This window comes from Aspergillus pseudodeflectus (genome assembly GCF_044049435.1).
Source record: "Aspergillus pseudodeflectus strain CBS 756.74 chromosome Unknown BJX68scaffold_96, whole genome shotgun sequence".
NCBI lineage: Eukaryota > Fungi > Ascomycota > Eurotiomycetes > Eurotiales > Aspergillaceae > Aspergillus > Aspergillus pseudodeflectus.
The window spans coordinates 69,349-87,611 of NW_027263872.1; the positions used below are offsets into that span (position 1 = coordinate 69,349).

At 51.5% G+C, this 18,263-nt stretch overlaps 7 protein-coding genes across 7 annotated transcripts; 3 read left to right on the forward strand and 4 right to left on the reverse strand.

Moving 5' to 3' along the window:
- Positions 1-433: 433 nt before the first annotated feature.
- BJX68DRAFT_220892 (uncharacterized protein) lies at positions 434-3,339 on the reverse strand. The gene is made up of 6 exons (XM_071037911.1): positions 2,893-3,339; positions 2,710-2,829; positions 2,342-2,641; positions 1,285-2,283; positions 743-1,222; positions 434-661 (listed from the first exon to the last, which is right to left on the reverse strand). Exons 1-6 carry the CDS (start codon positions 3,145-3,147, stop codon positions 473-475), a joined length of 2,343 nt encoding a protein of 780 aa, XP_070892590.1. The 5' UTR covers positions 3,148-3,339; the 3' UTR covers positions 434-472.
- BJX68DRAFT_280192 (NAD(P)/FAD-dependent oxidoreductase) lies at positions 3,330-5,088 on the reverse strand. The gene is made up of 2 exons (XM_071048890.1): positions 4,073-5,088; positions 3,330-4,016 (listed from the first exon to the last, which is right to left on the reverse strand). The coding sequence occupies exons 1-2, from the start codon at positions 4,884-4,886 to the stop codon at positions 3,532-3,534; spliced, it is 1,299 nt and encodes a 432-aa protein (XP_070892591.1). The 5' UTR covers positions 4,887-5,088; the 3' UTR covers positions 3,330-3,531.
- Position 5,089: 1 nt separating this feature from the next.
- Positions 5,090-6,431, forward strand: BJX68DRAFT_220896 (uncharacterized protein). Its single transcript, XM_071037912.1, has one exon. The coding sequence runs from the start codon at positions 5,230-5,232 to the stop codon at positions 6,340-6,342; it is 1,113 nt and encodes a 370-aa protein (XP_070892592.1). The 5' UTR covers positions 5,090-5,229; the 3' UTR covers positions 6,343-6,431.
- BJX68DRAFT_220902 (aminotransferase class I/II-fold pyridoxal phosphate-dependent enzyme) lies at positions 6,404-8,137 on the reverse strand. Its single transcript, XM_071037914.1, has 3 exons — positions 7,037-8,137; positions 6,846-6,988; positions 6,404-6,792 (listed from the first exon to the last, which is right to left on the reverse strand). The coding sequence occupies exons 1-3, from the start codon at positions 7,806-7,808 to the stop codon at positions 6,466-6,468; spliced, it is 1,242 nt and encodes a 413-aa protein (XP_070892593.1). The 5' UTR covers positions 7,809-8,137; the 3' UTR covers positions 6,404-6,465.
- A 12-nt stretch (positions 8,138-8,149) lies between these two features.
- On the forward strand, positions 8,150-11,184 carry bioDA (adenosylmethionine-8-amino-7-oxononanoate aminotransferase). Its single transcript, XM_071037913.1, has 5 exons — positions 8,150-8,677; positions 8,732-8,831; positions 8,890-10,223; positions 10,284-10,867; positions 10,944-11,184. The coding sequence occupies exons 1-5, from the start codon at positions 8,490-8,492 to the stop codon at positions 11,114-11,116; spliced, it is 2,379 nt and encodes a 792-aa protein (XP_070892594.1). The 5' UTR covers positions 8,150-8,489; the 3' UTR covers positions 11,117-11,184.
- Positions 11,185-11,548: 364 nt separating this feature from the next.
- BJX68DRAFT_220944 (biotin synthase) lies at positions 11,549-13,372 on the forward strand. Its single transcript, XM_071037916.1, has 2 exons — positions 11,549-12,157; positions 12,235-13,372. Exons 1-2 carry the CDS (start codon positions 11,945-11,947, stop codon positions 13,204-13,206), a joined length of 1,185 nt encoding a protein of 394 aa, XP_070892595.1. The 5' UTR covers positions 11,549-11,944; the 3' UTR covers positions 13,207-13,372.
- Positions 13,373-13,994: 622 nt separating this feature from the next.
- BJX68DRAFT_220937 (cation-translocating P-type ATPase) lies at positions 13,995-17,746 on the reverse strand. The gene is made up of 4 exons (XM_071037915.1): positions 17,305-17,746; positions 16,962-17,227; positions 14,835-16,905; positions 13,995-14,778 (listed from the first exon to the last, which is right to left on the reverse strand). The coding sequence occupies exons 1-4, from the start codon at positions 17,536-17,538 to the stop codon at positions 14,143-14,145; spliced, it is 3,207 nt and encodes a 1,068-aa protein (XP_070892596.1). The 5' UTR covers positions 17,539-17,746; the 3' UTR covers positions 13,995-14,142.
- Positions 17,747-18,263: the final 517 nt, after the last annotated feature.

Genomic DNA, 18,263 nt, shown 5'->3' on the forward strand with positions numbered 1-18,263 from the left:
GCATATAACGAGGTCCTGGTCCATCCGCAACCGCAGCTGATATTGGTGCCTTGGTCCTGGGGGCTATGTGGCTAGTTTCAGACGTTCTATAGCTTCCGCGCAAGGGAGCATTCCAAGAACGTTCCCTTTTTTTCCTGAGCTTGACACAGGATAGGTATCTCGCTGCCGAAGAGCTGCATAATCACACTCTACGGAGGAATCACCATTGCTATCGCTAACAAGGAACATCTCGTGATAGTATACACAGCTCGCTACTGTGTTTCTATGTAGAAAAAGACATAGTTCTGTCTAGAAGAAGAAGAATAATAATAATCAATCACTCGTACATACTTGATACCGAAGTGCCAGAAAGAGAGTGCTTCACTAGCCAATGCGCGGTATCGCGGGTTCTCTGATGCGGCAAGGTTGCGACTTTTCTTACTTGTGTTTTCCCGGGTGTCTTGCGTTATACTCTTGACAGTTATACCGTATGCTACGAAGCAATGGGAGGATTGGCTAGCACTGGAGTTATAGCCAATCCAAGACCAGTGATTTTTTCGTTATCGTAAACAATATGCAGTCCTACAGCCCGGTGTCCAGGTGGCACCCGCCGGCCTGTTATGTTGGAAACATATCGGCCGTCAATGACCAAGGCCGGGGTGCGAGCTTTTGTTGTGATGAACTTTGTCCAAGCATGCTAAGTTAGCCACAGTCTTAACAAGATCTAACAGTGGATAGAACATGGAATAGAGAATAGACTTGCCTGAATTCCAATCAACTTTTGAGGAGTTGTACTTTCGGTAGTGTTTTCAAACAAGCAACGAATATCGCCAATATTTTCTTGTCCAGCAACGTCGAAGCGCACCTTCTTGATACAAACAGGCTTCTGGGTCTTATGACCCATCCATTGCCGAAATCCATCGGCAAACTGAAATATTAGATGGCAGATTTCTCTTGTATCCTGGAAAAAAATTGCTATGACCGAAGAAAGCTGTCGAAACACGATGTCCACGTAGACAGCTGGGTTCCTCAGAAGAGGTGGCCTGAAAGGATAGAGCTTTCCCTCGTGTGTTTTACCAATTGCTGGTGAGACACGAATGAAAGAAGGCAAGTATGTGGGTAGATGGTAACCCCAATTCCAGCGGGTGTGAATGTCAGTATTACTGAGACTGGAAATTCCAATCACATTTTTGTGTCCCGCTGGTGGGTTGGTTATAATGCCAAATGTAAGAAACCGGGTTTTCTATCGAAGCAAGGATTAGTTATATGTCCAAGCAAATTGTCACTCGTCTAGGAGTGACTGACTTGTGCGTGTGCTGCAATTCCGACAATCGTGTTCAGCCAACCATTTCCAGGCCTAAAGATATGAACCAGGTCATTATCGTCTAGTTGCCCGAGACCATACAGCCCAGATGTGGTCCAATAGTGTAGCCCCTTGACGCTTTGAGGCTTCTCATCTGTTGCCGTGCTTTGACCCAACGAGAGGATAAACCCACAAATAGTGGTCTCTTTGGGGATCACAAGTTCCTGAGCCTTTTCGGTATGCCAGCCAATCAACTTACTTTTTGCCTCTTGAATCCACTGGATTCCATGGATTGAGCTATCTGATTCTGTAAAGATCCTCAGAGTGCCTGGAAGATCTGAGCAGAAGTAGATCTCTGACAGATCTCGGCGGCTTTCAGGACGTTCGTGCCACTCTCGACTAGTATCTCCAGGCAAAGGGTTGATGGATGCAAGACGAAAGTCTGCTCTCTTTCGCAACTCTGCATACCTCGAACCGTCACTACCTAATTTACCTCCAATCTGCTCCAGGATCGCTTCGCAGCACTTCCATATCCGACAGCGATTCTTGAGTCCCAGCCAATCCTTGGCGCCTCTCCAAGGCCAATGGTCATGGTCATGACAGCGTTCGAAACGTCGCCGGCCTTTGCGCGGAGGCTCTTCGAGACATGGGCATTGCAATCTGGATCTGGAAGCAACGTCCCTGGCAAGTCTTTTGTAGTCTATAGGTCGCTGTCCCTCCTTTTTGAGTAAGGACAGCTCTGTCCAGAAACCAGTTCCTTCGACCCATGGAGTCTCATGGTATATTCTCGATTCCAGAAAGGTATTCGGAAACCCGTTGGTGATACCAGCAAAGCGTTGGCTAGCGTTGATAAGAGACTTGACATCGCTTGAAGGCAGCAGTTCCATGATCATAATACATATTTCAGCTGGTAGGTTTGAAAATGGATCGCCGGGAGGAGTAGTTGCAGCCACGAACAGCTGTGAGAAGTCTGGTTTCATGTCAGGGTCGGCGACAAGCGGCTGCAGCATTTTCTTTCAGCAGTTTGCCTACTTTTTCTTGCATTCTAACTGAACATACCTCGTGATTCCACCTCAAGAATTGCGGCCAAGGCTGAGGAACATCAACATAGTCACCATATAATCTGCTATCCCTCCATTCAATCGTGTCATCTCCCTCAAATTCCAATGCTCCTTGCATAGCCAGATACAGCCTTCGGAGAGGCAAGTGTTCATTTGCTTGTCCTGTACCTGTCGTTTGGAAAACAAGGTGAAGTAAGTTCCAACAAGCAGCATGGGCAAGGAATCCGTCTTCATTAGCTCGCAGAGGTTTGGACTCTCCGGGTAGAGTAAGAACTCTTTTGGTTTCATTATATCGGCCCTTTAATTTGACTATTCGTTAGCAAGCAACCAAGAGGTATAGATATCAGGGATATTAGGGTCACTCACAACTTTAGTCAAGTAAACGCCACCTTCTTCTGTTGGCCCATCTTGTGCGTCTGACGCCGCCGAGTTGGTTTCTGGATTGAGAAAATTCCTGTTTCGAAGCATTTGAACACTGTCAAGCCACTAGTGTACCAAGAATCGATTAGAGGCTCAGTGTAGAGCTCGTCGTAAGGAGAACAAACTTACCCGGATAGCACGCTCAGATATAACACCACCGTGAAACCCGTAATGTATCGTACACATTTCATCATGTCGATCCAGAGCTTCCAAACTATCATCATCGGGGTCATAATCAGAATCACCTGGTCTGGAGCAGTCACAGTCATCACTATAAAGGAGCCGTCCATAATCTCCCTTTTCTGAGGTTGAGCGCTGGCGGAGACCATAACAGTCAAGTGGGCCACCGCAAATGTTGCAGACATTCGCCATGTCTCTTCCCATAGTAATAACTCTGGGTAAAGGGGACAAGGTAGAATATGTTGGAGAGAATTGATGGATCGAGCAAAAGGTTGCAGATGGGAGGTTTGTGCGTCTGGGATAAGCGATAGTAAGTGAGCGGAATAAAGGGGGTTTCTGAAGATAGTTCAGGTCAAATCAATCTCTCGAGTTGGCGGCCAACAGAAATCTCACTGACGTCTCAGTATCAGGGATTTTAACTTGCCTGCTGGTGAAAGAAGTGGCAGCAAGGCTTTTGTTTTCTGTGCATCGGCCAGATCCAGGAATCTTAGAGCCAACCACGATTGCAGGGGTTCTTCTTACTTCCTGTTCTCTTTCCCCGACCTCTCTTGTCATCGTCCTGATTTTTGACACTTGAATAAAATCAAATCAAATAAAGTCCCTGAACTCTCTCTTTGGAATGAGGGACTCATGCACTCCCTTCGCGCTCACACCGGTTGACTTCCACGACCAAGCAGTATCTCTGCCGGAACCGTTCTCGACACTTTCAAGGACGTTTGCCACGTACTGTCCAATTGTTGGAAGAAACTTGTAAAAGTGAAATGATCCCCCAACGGCAAAGTACAGATTCTCCAACCGGGGATCAGCGTGCCTATCTATCAACGGGTGCTGGCTGTCAGAGATAGAGTCCCAGCACAGTCGATAGTAATCCGGCTTGCGCTCTCCATCCAACAGCTGCGGAAGACGCGCTCGAACAGCTGCGACCAAGTCCTCCTGAAGACCACGAGGGGCGTCAAGTTGGTCTTCTATGGGCACGGAGATCTCATGGCCCGATGCTGTCTGGATCGTGTTTTTAAAGGAAGTCGTGCTCGTGAACTTCAAGATACCGTTTGATGTCGGAGGTATAATCTCGCCTACAACGCATGAATAAGGAACTGACGTGTGATGATCTTGACAGGGAATTGCATACCTTGTCCTCCATATACCAGCACCGGGAGTTTCGAGTATACCTCCTTCTCTTCCTCCGAAAGCTGAAAATGGGCCGCACAGACACCAGCAGCAGAGACCTGCCTCTCCACTCTCTGAGCATCCGGCATACCCAGCTCATCCTCCAAGGACGACATAAGCTTGCTCGTCCAAGCACCAGTCGCCAGCAGAACCCTATCCGCCCGAAACACCGTTCCGTCTTCGGTTTCAACACCCTGCACGCCGTTCCCATCTCCGGGGAACACAAGACGCTTCGCCTCCACCGTCTCATACCTCACACCCAGCCTGATAGCCTCATGAAGCATGATCCCGAGCGCCCTCCCAGCCTCAACCCACCCGGCCGACTTGTTGAAATAATACGACCCAAACCGCTCACAATCCGTGCGCTGCAGAACCCCACCCCAAGCGCTCCGAACCTCCTCTTCCTCCATATCAATAATAACACCATCATACCCGCCGTTGCGGAAATTCTCCCTGATACGAGTGGGGACATCACTACCCATTTCGTCCATAGCGATCCATCCGGACTGGTGGTATACGCCTGCGTCGCGGAAGAACGGGAGTGTTTTCCATGCTTCGATCGCCTCAAAGCCTAATTCCATGTACAGAGGGCTCGAGTAGTCTGCCCGGGCTATCTTGTTGATGTCGGCTGATGCGCCAAGGTTGTTGTTTGATGGAGGGGTAGCTCGGTCTAGGATGGTAATCTTTGAAGGGTCCGGGGATCGTAGCGCGAGGTGGTAGGCTGTGCTGACGCCGAAGATGCCTGCGCCGACGATGAGGGTTGTTTTACCTTCCATTTTATTTACAGGTTGATGGATTTTCGATGAATTTGGGTGTGTCTAGCTAGGGGTTGGTGTTGGGGAAGGTGCGGGACCGGTGAACCAACGAAGGTGGCAGTCCTTCTGTACTACTTGAGCTCTTAGATCAGTATTCCATGAGAGGCTCAAAGACAATAGATGCGGTAAAGAATATAGAGAAAGAGAGGTAGTTTGTAACAAACTCAGAAACAAACCAAGGATCAGACAAACGTTAATAATGACTCAAATATTGACCGCCTGATGCGTTTCTTCATGCCCCTCCCCCACTTGTGGCGTCTGCATCTCTATCCCTCTTCATTCGATAACCCATCCCCACTCTACTATGTCTCAACCCAGTACGACAGCCGATCCCCCCCGTACTGACGGCTTCCTCATCGAGTACGCCTTTCTACCGCGCTTCCCCTATCCACGAGATGCCTCTGATTTGCCAGCCTGGCGGGAGATGGTCCGCAGCCAAGTCTCTGACGACGAATATCTGGTTTCCAAGCGCATATACGAAGAGCTCACCGTTCCCTTATCCTGGCCGGTCCCTCCCCGCCACGTATACCGTGTTCTTGCCGCCTTCCGCAGAAAGGCACACAAGGATGCTCGCGTGGCAGGCTTCACGGCTGAGCTCGTACAATTTCACGGGTATGTGGGGCAGATAATATTGGAACTGAGGGCGGCCGAGTATGATTATTTGAAAGATGAAGAAACCGTGAGGGAGTTGGAGATGGAGTCTTTAGGGTTTCCAAGTCGGATTCGCGCAGGTGAGGAGGGGAATGTTGTGGCCGATGACGAAAGCGAGGGCGAGGACACTATCCATGAGCGTTTCGGGTGCTATGATTGGGACGATTATGGCAAACCCGTATACTGTTCATTAATGGACCGCTTGGGGTTGAGAGACGATGAAGACACCGACGGCAGTGATATGGACAGCAATATGAACCGCAATATGGCCACCGATGTGGAAAGCGATGTTGAGGGCAATATTGAGAGTGACATGGAAAACGATGCCCTAGCGGCTAAGAGGAGGCGGATAGAAGGGGACTGCTCCATTTGCTTTAGCCCTCTCAAGGTGGATCGCACGCCTGAGCAAGTTGACTTTTGCGTGCTAATATGGGAGACATGCTGGCTCGGCCGTGAGAATGCAGATAGCAACGAGAACGAGCAGAGTCAAGAGGGCCATGACGAAGACGAAGTTCACGGCAAAGAGCCCAGCCAAGTGGCCGAAGGCGAAGACGAAGGCGACAATGACAATGACGGCTACGACGACAACGACGACGGGTTAGTCTGGTGTCGTGCTTCCTGCGGTATCAACTACCACTTTGATTGCTTCAAGAGATGGGTTCCTCAATTTGAATTCAGGCGCCATGTCACTTGTCCTTCATGTCGAAGACGCTGGTCTGATTGGAGTCGTTTTTTGCCCCTAGCAGAAGCCAGAGGTCTATTATGAGGCCCTTAGTAGTATGCGTTAGATGAAGGAACACAATCTAATCATCCTCAACCGAAGAATGGAAAGCCATATTAACTCTGCTTTTGTCGGTAGGAGCTATGTTACTAGCATAACTTAAACATATCAAAGTCGAGCCGCGTTCTTTTTCGTCTGATGCAGCCACTTCTGTATAGTCTCTATGAGGCCATCAATCTCCTCCATCGTATTTCCCGCATGGAGACAAACCCGTACGCGCTCTTTCCCTGCTGGGACCGTTGGCGGCATTATTGCGCGAACGATATACCCCTCCTGTTGGCAAACACTAGCAAGCTCACGGGGAACGTGGCTCCGGAGTGAAAATATTGGCGAATTTGTGAAATGGTCTATTTCGAGCACCGCGGGTCCCCAAGCAATAAGGCTTTCCAACCGACTCCGGAAATATATGATCAACTGACCGAGCCTGCGTTGTAGCTAGAAGGTCATTCAGCAAGCTATCCCATTTTGATGTGAGATGGAGCACATACCTGGACAGTCTCGCCTTCGGCTAGTAGCTCATAGGCACTGCGAATGGAAGCAAGAAAGGGAAATCCTAAGGCAGTAGTGTAGATCAAGGTGCGGGCGTAATTGATGAGGTAGTCTCTGGTATCTGAGCAACATAGTACAATTGCTAAAAGACCAATTAATCCTGTTCTCAGACGAAGAAGCTTCATCATACCTCCATGACTGGCCAATGCCTTTCCGAATGTATGCATCCGAATAAAGATACGGTCCTCCACTCCTAATTGCTGGACGACCCCAGCACCTCGCGGACCGAAAACGCCGGTCGCATGGGCTTCATCCACAATGAAGTGTCCATTCTTGCATGGGAGGAGCCTTTCAGAGACTTCAAGAAAATCACCAATTGGAGCAACGTCTCCATCCATACTGTAGACAGATTCAACGACAATAAAGACGTTTCGATGGCCATCACGTAGTTGTGGATCCGACGATATCTCCGCTTGAAGAACGGCTTCCAGGGCTTCCGGGGAACTGTGAGAGAACTTAACCCGCTTCCCAGCTCGAGACAGCCGCATTCCTTCATGCGCGCTGGCGTGGATGAGCTCATCGTATACGATTAAGTCTCCAGGCTGGGGAATGGTTGACAGAACGCCCACATTCGCGTCGAACCCAGAATTGAACAGAAGACCACTAGGGGCATTGTGAAATTCTGCGATAAATTTCTCCAGATTTTCTGCATACGCTGAATTGCCATCTAAAAGCCGAGACCCTCCGCTAGCGAACGGATGTAGTGGCGGGGCTTGTTGAAGATGATCCAGAAACCGCGCACGGAGTACTGGTGAGGTTGACAGCGATAAGAAGTCATTTGAAGAGAAGTCAACAGAGGATGAAGGCAACACCGTGAGCTTTCGACGACATAGCTTGGTTTCTCGTTGATGCAGAGCCTGGCGCAGTGAGTCACGAAGGCATTTTGGAGAGGAGGCGCCCATCTGGTTCAATTACCGACAGGATGTTGTAGCGCTGGCAGGGGTTAATAACTTGATCAGAGCGATGAAAGCAAAAGTGTGAGGGTATGGTTGTCCTGGCAAGGTTGAAGCTGTCATTAATATTGTTTGATTATCCAACACACCACTTAAGGCTAAGAGATTGTGGAAGATTGTCAACTATCACCAAGTGGGATAGACCGAAAATCGGCGACAGGATTCCTGCAGCGCCGGTGCCTGAGTTATTGCGTTGGCTTTGAGTTTTGACGGCGTTTCTGTCCCGCCATGTCCTGCTACGCATCGAACCGGACTCTGCTTCGGGTCTGTTGGGATCAACAGGTGGGGGCATGGAGCCGGAGGGTCAGCCTGGAGAGCACCGCTGGTTGGCGTTGGAAAACTGAGTAACCTGCCGGCTGACACTTATTTACAGCCGATGTCTATCTGGGGCCTCGGCCATCGTTCTGATCGCTCGCCCTGGATGACAAGGATTTGACCGTTCCTTTCCACGGTGCAGAGTAACCCAGATCCTTCAACCCAAAGCCCCGCGTCGCGTCAATCGGCTGCCGTCGAACATTCCCGGTCGCCAATCGGTCGTGTGTGCCCCTGCTATAACAATAATCGCGACCCTATAATGTATTAGGGTTTTCGTGTGCTTCTGGTTGAGCTCAGGAAACCGAACTCTCAGTCATGGCGCCCGTGGGTGCCGCGCTATGGCGCTCCCTCCGCGCCCACCAGGTATACGGTGCGAACACAGATGTGGGCAAAACTATTGTGTCGACAATTCTTTGTAATGCCGTCAGCCGACGGAAATCCGAGGCGAAATCAGCATTTCTGAAGCCCGTGTCGACAGGGCCATTGGATGAGGCAGATGACAGGTAAGATCGCGGAATTTTGGTGGGAGAAACACTCGACTGAACGCGTGACCTCAGGCATTTACAACGCCATGCACCCAACACCCTGACAAAATGTCTCTACCAGTTTGACGAGCCAGTCAGCCCGCACATTGCAGCTCAGCAAAAGAACTTTGTGGTACGCCACTCGGCTTGTCTTGATCACTTGTTGGAAGAACACACATTGACCGGAACAGATTCCTCGCGACGATGAGATCCTCTCCTCCGTCCAGGAGACTCTTTCCAGCTGGGCGGACAACGGAGTTTCGTTTGCTTTGGTAGAGACAGCTGGTGGTGTTCATTCTCCAGGGCCCAATGGAAATTCTCAGGCAGACCTCTATCGTCCTCTCCGGTTACCCATTGTCCTGGTCGCCGACTCTCGCTTGGGCGGAATTTCCTCGTCCATATCTGCCTACGAAAGTCTCTTGATCCGCGGCTACGATGTCCACTCTGTTCTACTGTTCAGAGACGATTACTATCAGAATCACGAATATCTGGGCAATTATTTCCGAAACAAGAACATTGCGTTGATCCCATTGCCTCCGCCGCCCGCGCGCCCACCTACACACGAACCTAACTCGCGGGAGCGAGACCAGGAAGCCTTGAACAGTTACTATGACACGGTTTCCAAGACTACAGATGTTGCCTCACTAATAGAAGAGTTGAACATCAAGAACAAGCAGCGAATTGACTCCTTGGAAGAGATGGCTAGTCGAGCACAGAAGACGATCTGGTATCCGTTCACGCAACACCATGGGATGGCGGCAAAGGATATTACTCCAATTGACTCGGCGTATGATGATTTCTTCCAGACCTATACTTCATCAGAGACCCCAGATAAACAGAGCGGACTCCAAGCCACTTTTGACGGATCTGCTTCATGGTGGACCCAAGGCCTTGGTCACGGAAACCCGGGGCTTGCTCTATCTGCTGCCTATGCCGCTGGTCGCTACGGGCATGTTATGTTCCCTGGAAATGTACACGAGCCGGCTTTGTCGTTGGCGGAACAACTACTTCAAACTGTGGGCAACCCTCGCCTACAGAGAGTTTTCTACACGGACAACGGGTCTACGGGAATGGAGGTCGCTCTGAAAATGGGTCTCCGTGCTTCCTGCGACCGATACGGCTGGGATGCGACCAAAGAGCAGATCAATATCCTGGGCCTAAAGGGAAGCTATCACGGTGACACAATCGGGGTAATGGATTGCTCAGAGCCGTCGACTTACAACCAGAGAGTCGAATGGTATCGCGGTCGGGGACACTGGTTTGATTTCCCGCTGGTGAAAATGTCCAAGGGAGTATGGAAGGTTGAGATTCCAGAGATTCTGAAGGAATCTTTGGGAGCAGATCAGGAGTTCTCATCTCTGGGATCTGTTTTCGACGTGGAAAGAAGGGCCCGTTCCGAGGCTGGGGAACGCTACAAAAAGTACATCCTTGGCACCATCCAGCATCTGGTTCTTCAGGAAGGAAGGAAATTCGGCGCCCTTATCATGGAACCCATCATTCTTGGTGCTGGTGGGATGTTGTTCTGGTGAGTATAACTCGAAGATTGAGCTCACTACACGCACGAAAAACTAACGAATCGCCTCAGCGACCCCCTCTTTCAACGCTGCCTTGCAGATGTTGTCCGCAGCAACCCACAGCTGTTTAACCGAGCTAATCCTGCAGAAAAGTCTCCACAAAATGAGTTGTCTTGGTCTGGCCTTCCTGTTGTTTTTGACGAGGTTTTCACTGGTCTCTATCGTCTTGGCCGGAAATCCTCTGCGTCATTCCTCGGCATCAACCCCGATATCGCCGTCAACGCAAAGCTTCTCACCGGGGGTCTCGTCCCCCTTTGCACTACGCTAGCGAGCGAAGAGATTTTCAATGCTTTCTCGAGCCCCGAGAAGAAGGATGCGCTGTTACACGGCCACAGCTATACTGCCCATGCGGTTGGGTGTCAAGTGGCAGTCGATTCCCTACAAGCTATGAACCGAATGGACAAAGATGGAAGTTGGAACGAGTTCAAGCACGATTGGAAACAATCCTCGACGAACAATGAATCCCGACCGCAGGAGGTCTGGAGCGTGTGGTCCCACGGTCTTGTTAACGAACTATCTCACGCAGAATCGGTCGATGGCGTCTTCGCCATTGGGACTGTTCTTAGCATCTCGCTCAAGGACGCACAAGGGGCAGGTGAGCTTCCGGAATATTCTCTCTAAATCCTTTCGCCGATTCCAACCGGCTAACATGTGACATCTCCACTGCACAGGCTATAATTCCACGGCGGCTAAGGGACTCCAGGCGAGGTTAGCCGCTGGCGGACCGCAATTCAACGTGCACTCCAGGGTCCTCGGCAATGTGCTCTACTTAATGTCCAGTGTTACTTCGAAGAAAGACACACTGCGGGGCATTGAGGGCCTGCTGCGCGCGGCGCTCCTATAGTAAACCTTCTATAGTAGACCTTAAAGACATCTCTACGAAGTAAATGAATTCAAAAATCGTGGACAGACCTTGTTCGGCAACTATAGCCAATAGTCTTCAACAACAAGGCAGTGCCCCGCGGGGAGCGCATTGCGCCTCACCGAACGCCGGTAAACAAGGGAGGAATCGGACAAACGGAACGAACCCACTCAATCTTGCTCAGAGCCACGGTCGCAGAAGATTGGACTCACCGAGGTACAGACTGCTCTCTCGCCTTGGTTCTGGAATCTCTGGTAGAATCTCGATCCTCTGTCATGATCCATGGAGGTAGCAGTAGTGCCCCGCCATTCATAGGAAACCCGGGTGTATCTACTCCGGAGACAGCCTTTCTTGACTTTGCGAGTCTCCCGCGGATCTGCGCGTTAGTCACAAACACGCGTCTTTTATTCGGTCAATCAGAACTCAGAGAGTAAGATCAGGCACTCTTCGTATCTGAGTGGCCGGGACAGTTCTCCATGTGGAAATAGCGGTCCACTTTCGCCGGGCCCAAGCCTTGACGATGATGGTCTGCAGCGTTGAACCACCTCACCCATGCGTTGGGGCCAACAGTCTGGCCGCAACAAGACGGCCAACTCGGCCAATCTGCAGGAGCTGAGCGACCGAACTCAATTCGTCGTCGTTGAACTTTGAAAACGCCCACATTTTGATGACGACCTGTGGCCTTTCTGCAGCCTTTCTCTTTCCCCTTGACTTGGCCCATGCTCCCAATTTCCCCTCCCGCCGCATTTGTTTGCTTCGTCCCCTCTCTGTGACTAACACTCCCCCAAGCAACTCACCACTGGCACCATCATGTCTATCCAATTTTCACGGACCCTTCCTAGGGCCATTTCAATAAGATCATATGGCACTGTTCAGTCCTCTCACACGGCTGCCTCCTTTGCGAGCAAGATTCCTCCTGCTCTCCGAGAAGCAACCGCGGCCACTGCCCCGCGCACCAACTGGACCCGAGATGAGATCCAGCAGATTTACGAGACACCCTTGAACCAATTAACCTATGCTGCCGTACGTCATGTCTCACCGACCCTTATGTGATTTCGCGCCCAATATGACAGTAATATGTACTAATTGATTCTATACAGGCAGCTGTCCACCGTCGTTTCCATGACCCAAGTGCGATCCAAATGTGTACGCTCATGAACATCAAGACCGGCGGATGCAGTGAAGATTGCTCCTACTGTGCCCAATCATCTCGATACAGTACTGGTCTCAAGGCCACAAAAATGAGTCCTGTTGACGACGTTCTCAAGGCCGCTAGAATCGCCAAAGCGAACGGTAGTACCCGTTTCTGCATGGGAGCCGCCTGGCGTGACATGAGAGGCCGCAAGACTAGTTTGAAGAACGTCAAGCAGATGGTTTCCGGCGTCCGAGAGATGGGAATGGAAGTCTGTGTAACACTGGGCATGATCGATGAGAACCAAGCGAAGGAGCTGAAGGACGCAGGCCTGACAGCATACAACCACAACCTGGACACCTCCCGCGAGTTTTACCCCAGCATCATCACAACCCGATCGTACGATGAGCGTCTACAAACCCTGTCACACGTACGGGATGCCGGTATCAACGTCTGCTCTGGTGGTATCCTAGGTCTAGGAGAGGCGGACTCTGACCGTATCGGTCTCCTTCACACTGTTTCCTCGCTACCCTCGCACCCAGAGTCTTTCCCGGTGAACGCCCTAGTCCCCATCAAAGGTACTCCACTTGGAGACCGGAAGGTGATCCCCTTTGATAAGCTCCTGCGCACTGTCGCAACGGCCCGAATCGTCCTTCCCGCCACGATTGTCCGTCTCGCTGCCGGCCGCATCTCTCTTACAGAGGAACAGCAGGTCCAATGCTTCATGGCAGGTGCCAATGCTGTATTTACGGGCGAGAAGATGCTGACGACTGACTGCAACGGATGGGACGAAGATCGCGTGATGTTCGAGCGATGGGGCTTCTACCCCATGCGCAGCTTCGAGAAGGAGACCAGCGCCGTCACCCCGCAGCAGGAAGTCGAGCCTGTCGCACAGGAGTCCGAGAAGGTATCAGCTGCGCCGGCCGCGAGCGCCTTATGATAGGGCTGCAGAGACTACCCCACTACCCAAACCAGGTTGATCCGCTATCGCTCCGCATGAGTCACTGAGAAGGGCTAGAGCGCTGTTGGGCTCAGTGCAACTACATCCGCATCAATGAAATTGCTTTACGAGCATGTAGCTATATCCTCCGGCTCCTTGGCGGGAGCTCATATGTGCAAGTCAAAGCACGATAATTCTTCGTAAAGCTGTTGCCTAGATGGTTATGCATTTTTTACTTCTTCTCATCGTCTATATAAACCCGCCTTGGGTCCCCTGTTTGGTGAATACATTGTCCTTGCGTGTCTACGCTCGTAACCTACAAAATATCTGGCATGCTGGATCCGGCTGTTTTCACCATGCTCCAGCCACTCTTCCCTTTTTCAACTGGCTGCAGTGCCCAGCGGAGGGTCCTGTCGTGGGGTCCCACGTCCACGTCCACTTCCCATTTGGGGTGTCGTGATGCTATTGGCCGGACAAATCACTCATACAACGCGTATTGGGGATATATGAGGCCTCATTCTTCCCCCCACTTCCTACCATTTTCTCACTCCCGCATTTGCGTCGTTGCTACTTATACGATTTCATTTAAGTCCGGCAAAATGAAGGAATACTGTGAAGACTACAACAAGCGCAGGAACTAAGGTATGTTCAATGCATATGGTATTTGCCAAGTCTAACAACATCATTATTATGTCCAGCATCAATCATGTCAATCTATCTGCAAGGGTCATTACGACGTGTCAAAAGGGCAAGAATGAAAAGAAGTGTTTCACGGGCGTGGAAGGTCACACGACTTTCTCGGACCTTCGCGAGGCGAGGATTCGCACTGAGCGCCGTGAATTGACAGTCATCAGTCCTGGGATGGTCATCTGGCCTTGGTGTTTCGATGCCAAGGGCGAATGAGTGTTTTTGAGGGTATGGGTTACCACGCGGCGCTCAAACCATGGATCCTTCCACCTTCATGTCACCAGTTGCCTGAGTGTCACTGCGGCTCATGGTGGTGTACCGGCTGAAATCTTGGGGACCACGGTAGACATTGCCAGTGTCCTTGTTACGGACAGACTCGCGTCGGAAGTAGATGCGCTTACACCACTTCCAGAGCTCCACGCCGGCGAAGAAGAGAATGGCCTCCACGATAACGACACCCCATTCCCAGGAGATTCCAGTGTGCTTGAAAACGACATCATTGATGACAGGGATGTAGAGCGCAGGGAAAGTCGTAACGAAACCAAGCATAACACCGCAGAAGAGGAACTTGTTGCGCCAGACGTCATGCATCCACTGGGTGAAGTACCTCTTGGAGCCAGGCTGCATGCGGAAGAAACTACGGCGCATGTTGATCATCTCCCAGGCGAGGAATAAGGCGAACCATGTCATGCAGACGAAAGTAGTGGCGCGGGCACGGAACACGGTATCACACTCTGCGCTGTAGTTGGCGTTGCAACCGGATGCGAGGTTTCCATCGCCCCAGACGTACAGGACGAGCGAGAAGGCAGAAAGACAGAGGGCGGCCATCCAGACTCCGTACACGATCGTGTCGACGATGATTTCCCATGTGAATATACCTTGTTTCTGTCGATGGTGTTAGCTTGGGACACTGTCAGATCCTCAAGAGAGGTGTTACGTACGCTTTGCGGGGGTCGGTCCATGATATCTGGAGCGGCAATCTCCATTCCCAATCCCATATCAGGCATACCAGAGGTAATCATAATGATCCACAGAATCTCAACAGGCGCAATGGGGAAGACGGACTGCCCGTTTTCATCCTTGAACACGAGACCGATGAGGAGGGTGAGCGCAAGACCAACGTTTTCCGCGAGCAGATGCAGGACGAATTTCTGAATGTTATCAAAGATACGGCGGCCCTCCTCAATACCGTTGATAATTGAGGCAAAGTTGTCATCAGTCAAGACAAGCTCAGAAGCATCCTTAGCCACATCAGATCCTGCCTCTCCCATTGCAATTCCAACATCTGCCCGCTTCAAGGAGGGAGAGTCGTTGACACCGTCTCCCGTCATGGCAGCATAGCGGCCGCGTCGGTGAAGAGCATCAATCATTCGAACCTTGGTGTTTGGTGCGCATCGAGCGATCACTAGGGGAAGTGTCGGCAGAGCATCAATCTCGTCGTCGGTCAGTTTGTCAAATTGGCTGGCAGTCATGACCATTGCGTCTGCGACGTCCTTGGCAACTTCATTCATGTTGGCAGGGATAATTCCAACCTGGGCAGCGATGGCTCTCGCTGTACCAGGGTGATCACCTGTAACCATATGGACGGAAATTCCAGCGCGGTAACACTCTTCGATAGCACCAGCAGTCTCCGGACGAGGGGGGTCGTAAAGACCGATCAAACCGCAGAAAACGAGGTCCTTCTCGACAGTGTCACGGGAGGGAATCTCTTCACCTTCAGCGAATGTGCTGTGGTCCTCGCGGCATGCGAGGCACAGAACCCGGAGACCTTCCTTGGCGAGGGCTTCCATATTCTGGAGGATTTCATTCTTGAGGTCATCGTTTAAGGCAGTAGGGGCTTCGCCGGCAGTCCATATGACAGATGTGCAAGATTCGAGGACGCGTTCCACAGCACCCTTGGTGAAGACCATTTGGCGGCCACCCTTCTCGGAGCCTCCGTCGCGGGCAAAGATCACCGACATCTTCTTCACGGTCGAGTCAAAGGGGTACTCAGCCTTCTGTTTCCAGATGGCGTTCTCACCCTTTGTCCAGCGTTCGCGGCCCCAGTTAAAGCGAGTTGCGAAGACCTGAATCGCGATATCGGTTGGCTCTCCACGAGTTTGCCATTCGTTGTTTTCAGACTGGTGCACGTGGGCGAGGTTTGCCATGGAAGCGACGTTAAGATAGTCCTCCAGAACCTTGTTGTCCTTGATCAGGTCCTGGGGGTTCGCAGGGTCACCCTGCACATCACGGTGGAGCTTCATAGGAGCATCGGGCAAGAGGCTAACGTCACCCTCAGTAGGGTTCGATGCATCATTGGTGGCCCCGACCGAATACGTTCCCAGAGATGGAATCCACGCCCTCTTGACGACCATCTTTCCTTGGGTGAGCGTTCCAGTCTTGTCTGAGCAGATGTTAGTCACAGCCCCAAGAGCTTCGAGGGAGTCAAGACGTCGGACAATGACATGTCTTTCAACCATTTGCTTTGTTCCCACCGCCATGGTAATAGTCAAAACCACAACCAAGCAAGCCGGAATCATCGCAAGACCAGTGGCAACTGCATAGATAATGACCTCCTTTTCGCTGCTGAAATCGTTGACAGCCATGACGATAATCGCGAACACAACAGCGATACCAAAGAGAAGCAGGGCGAGCTTGGAAAGCTTGCGTTGCAAGGGGGTTCCGACATTAATACCCAGGAATCGACCAACAGCGTCGGTGCAGGTCAAAGTCCACGCTTGCACATACCAGCGCTTCTTGGTCTCGCCTTCGGGACCACGCTTGACGGGGCGTCTCTTAGAGTCACCAGCACGGAGGGCGGCAGCAATAGCACCAATTTCGGTCTTCATTCCAGTGCCAACGACAACTCCACGAGCGCGTCCGCGGGTAACGGTTGAGGAGCTGTATGCAATGTTCAGGCGATCTCCAGGTCCGGTATCATGGTCAAAGGTGACATCGACCTCTTTCTGTACTGGGAGCGACTCTCCGGTCAACAGAGCCTCGTCGGTTTCAAAGTTCATGGCATCGACAAGTCTAGTCATTTGGGTTAGTCATGTTTTATCTCAAACCTCCTTCCTAGGGCAGCGTACCTAACATCTGCCGGGACAGTGTCACCGACTTTCAGTTCAATCATGTCTCCGGGAACGATTTCGACAGCGGGAATAGTGTTTGTTTTACCGTCGCGCGTAGCGACACCAGTGGGCGAACTCAGAGAGCGAAGGGAGTCCATTGTCTTCTCCGCGGCATAATCCTGATACACACCCACCACGATATTGAGTCCAATAACGGCTGCGATAACACCACCTTCGATCCAAGACTGGATACCGAAACTGACAGCCATTGCAATAATGAGGACCTACAGGCGACGAGAGCCATCGTGTTAGTCAACGGTCAACAAGCGAAAGACGGTCTAGTCTAAAGAAAACAACTAACCAGCATCATTGCATTGGCAATCTGTCTAATAACGATTTTGACAAGAGACACGCCCTCACCACCTTCCAGTTCATTGGGTCCGAACTCTGCGAGGCGCTTCTTCGCCTCGGCGGTGGTCAGGCCCTCCTCGGGGTCTACCTTGAGCTCATTGAGGATGGCCTCGTACGTGAGAGTGTGAGCGGGTTGGGAGAGGGGCTGGACGTGCCCGGGCTGGGCTTCGGTCTTCTCTCCCATGTCGGAGAGTTGTTGTGTTGTTGTTGTGGTGGTGTTGCGGGGTTAGTTGATTGTTGTTGACGGCTTCTTCTACTATGGTAAAGTCTCTTTAGGGAGGCTCCATATAGATTGTGTCGTCCAGAGAATGTGAGTCCATACACGGGAAAGACCCTTGGCCGACTCGAGTACTGATTGAGAGAAGCTTGAAATCTAGATTCTTTCTTCAAAAGAGGTTCTCCGAAGAGGGCGATAGGACTCTATTTAACTCTAAATCGGTTATGACGACAGTCACAATGGCGGGCCTGGGGGCGATATAGACCTCCACCATCCAACCCGGATCCGAGCAACGCCAAGCGCCAATGATAAGCGCCATGGCTTGGTGTCTTGGCCAACAACCCTGGATTGGAGCAAGTCGGCCTTGTGCTTTGGTTGGCGACGATGACGCATACGACTCTCGCGAGCCACGTGAGGGTCGCTAACTCTTGGCAGATGCGCCGTCGGGCGAACCAGCGGCGACTGCAGGGCCAGTACGAATGCTCATTGGCTGCTAAGGGCTCTGGACCCAGCGGAGCGCCAAGCCAGCCCGGAGCGCGGGAGCCTTGGCCAACGGCGCAACAGTCGGCAACACTGGGATTGCACTTCCCGCCTGGGATTGGCGCCTGCTCTTGGAAACAACTTGGCAGACTGCAGCCCTGAGGGGCTCGAGGACAGGTGGCGAGTCTAAAATCAGCCCAGTAGCCCTTCAA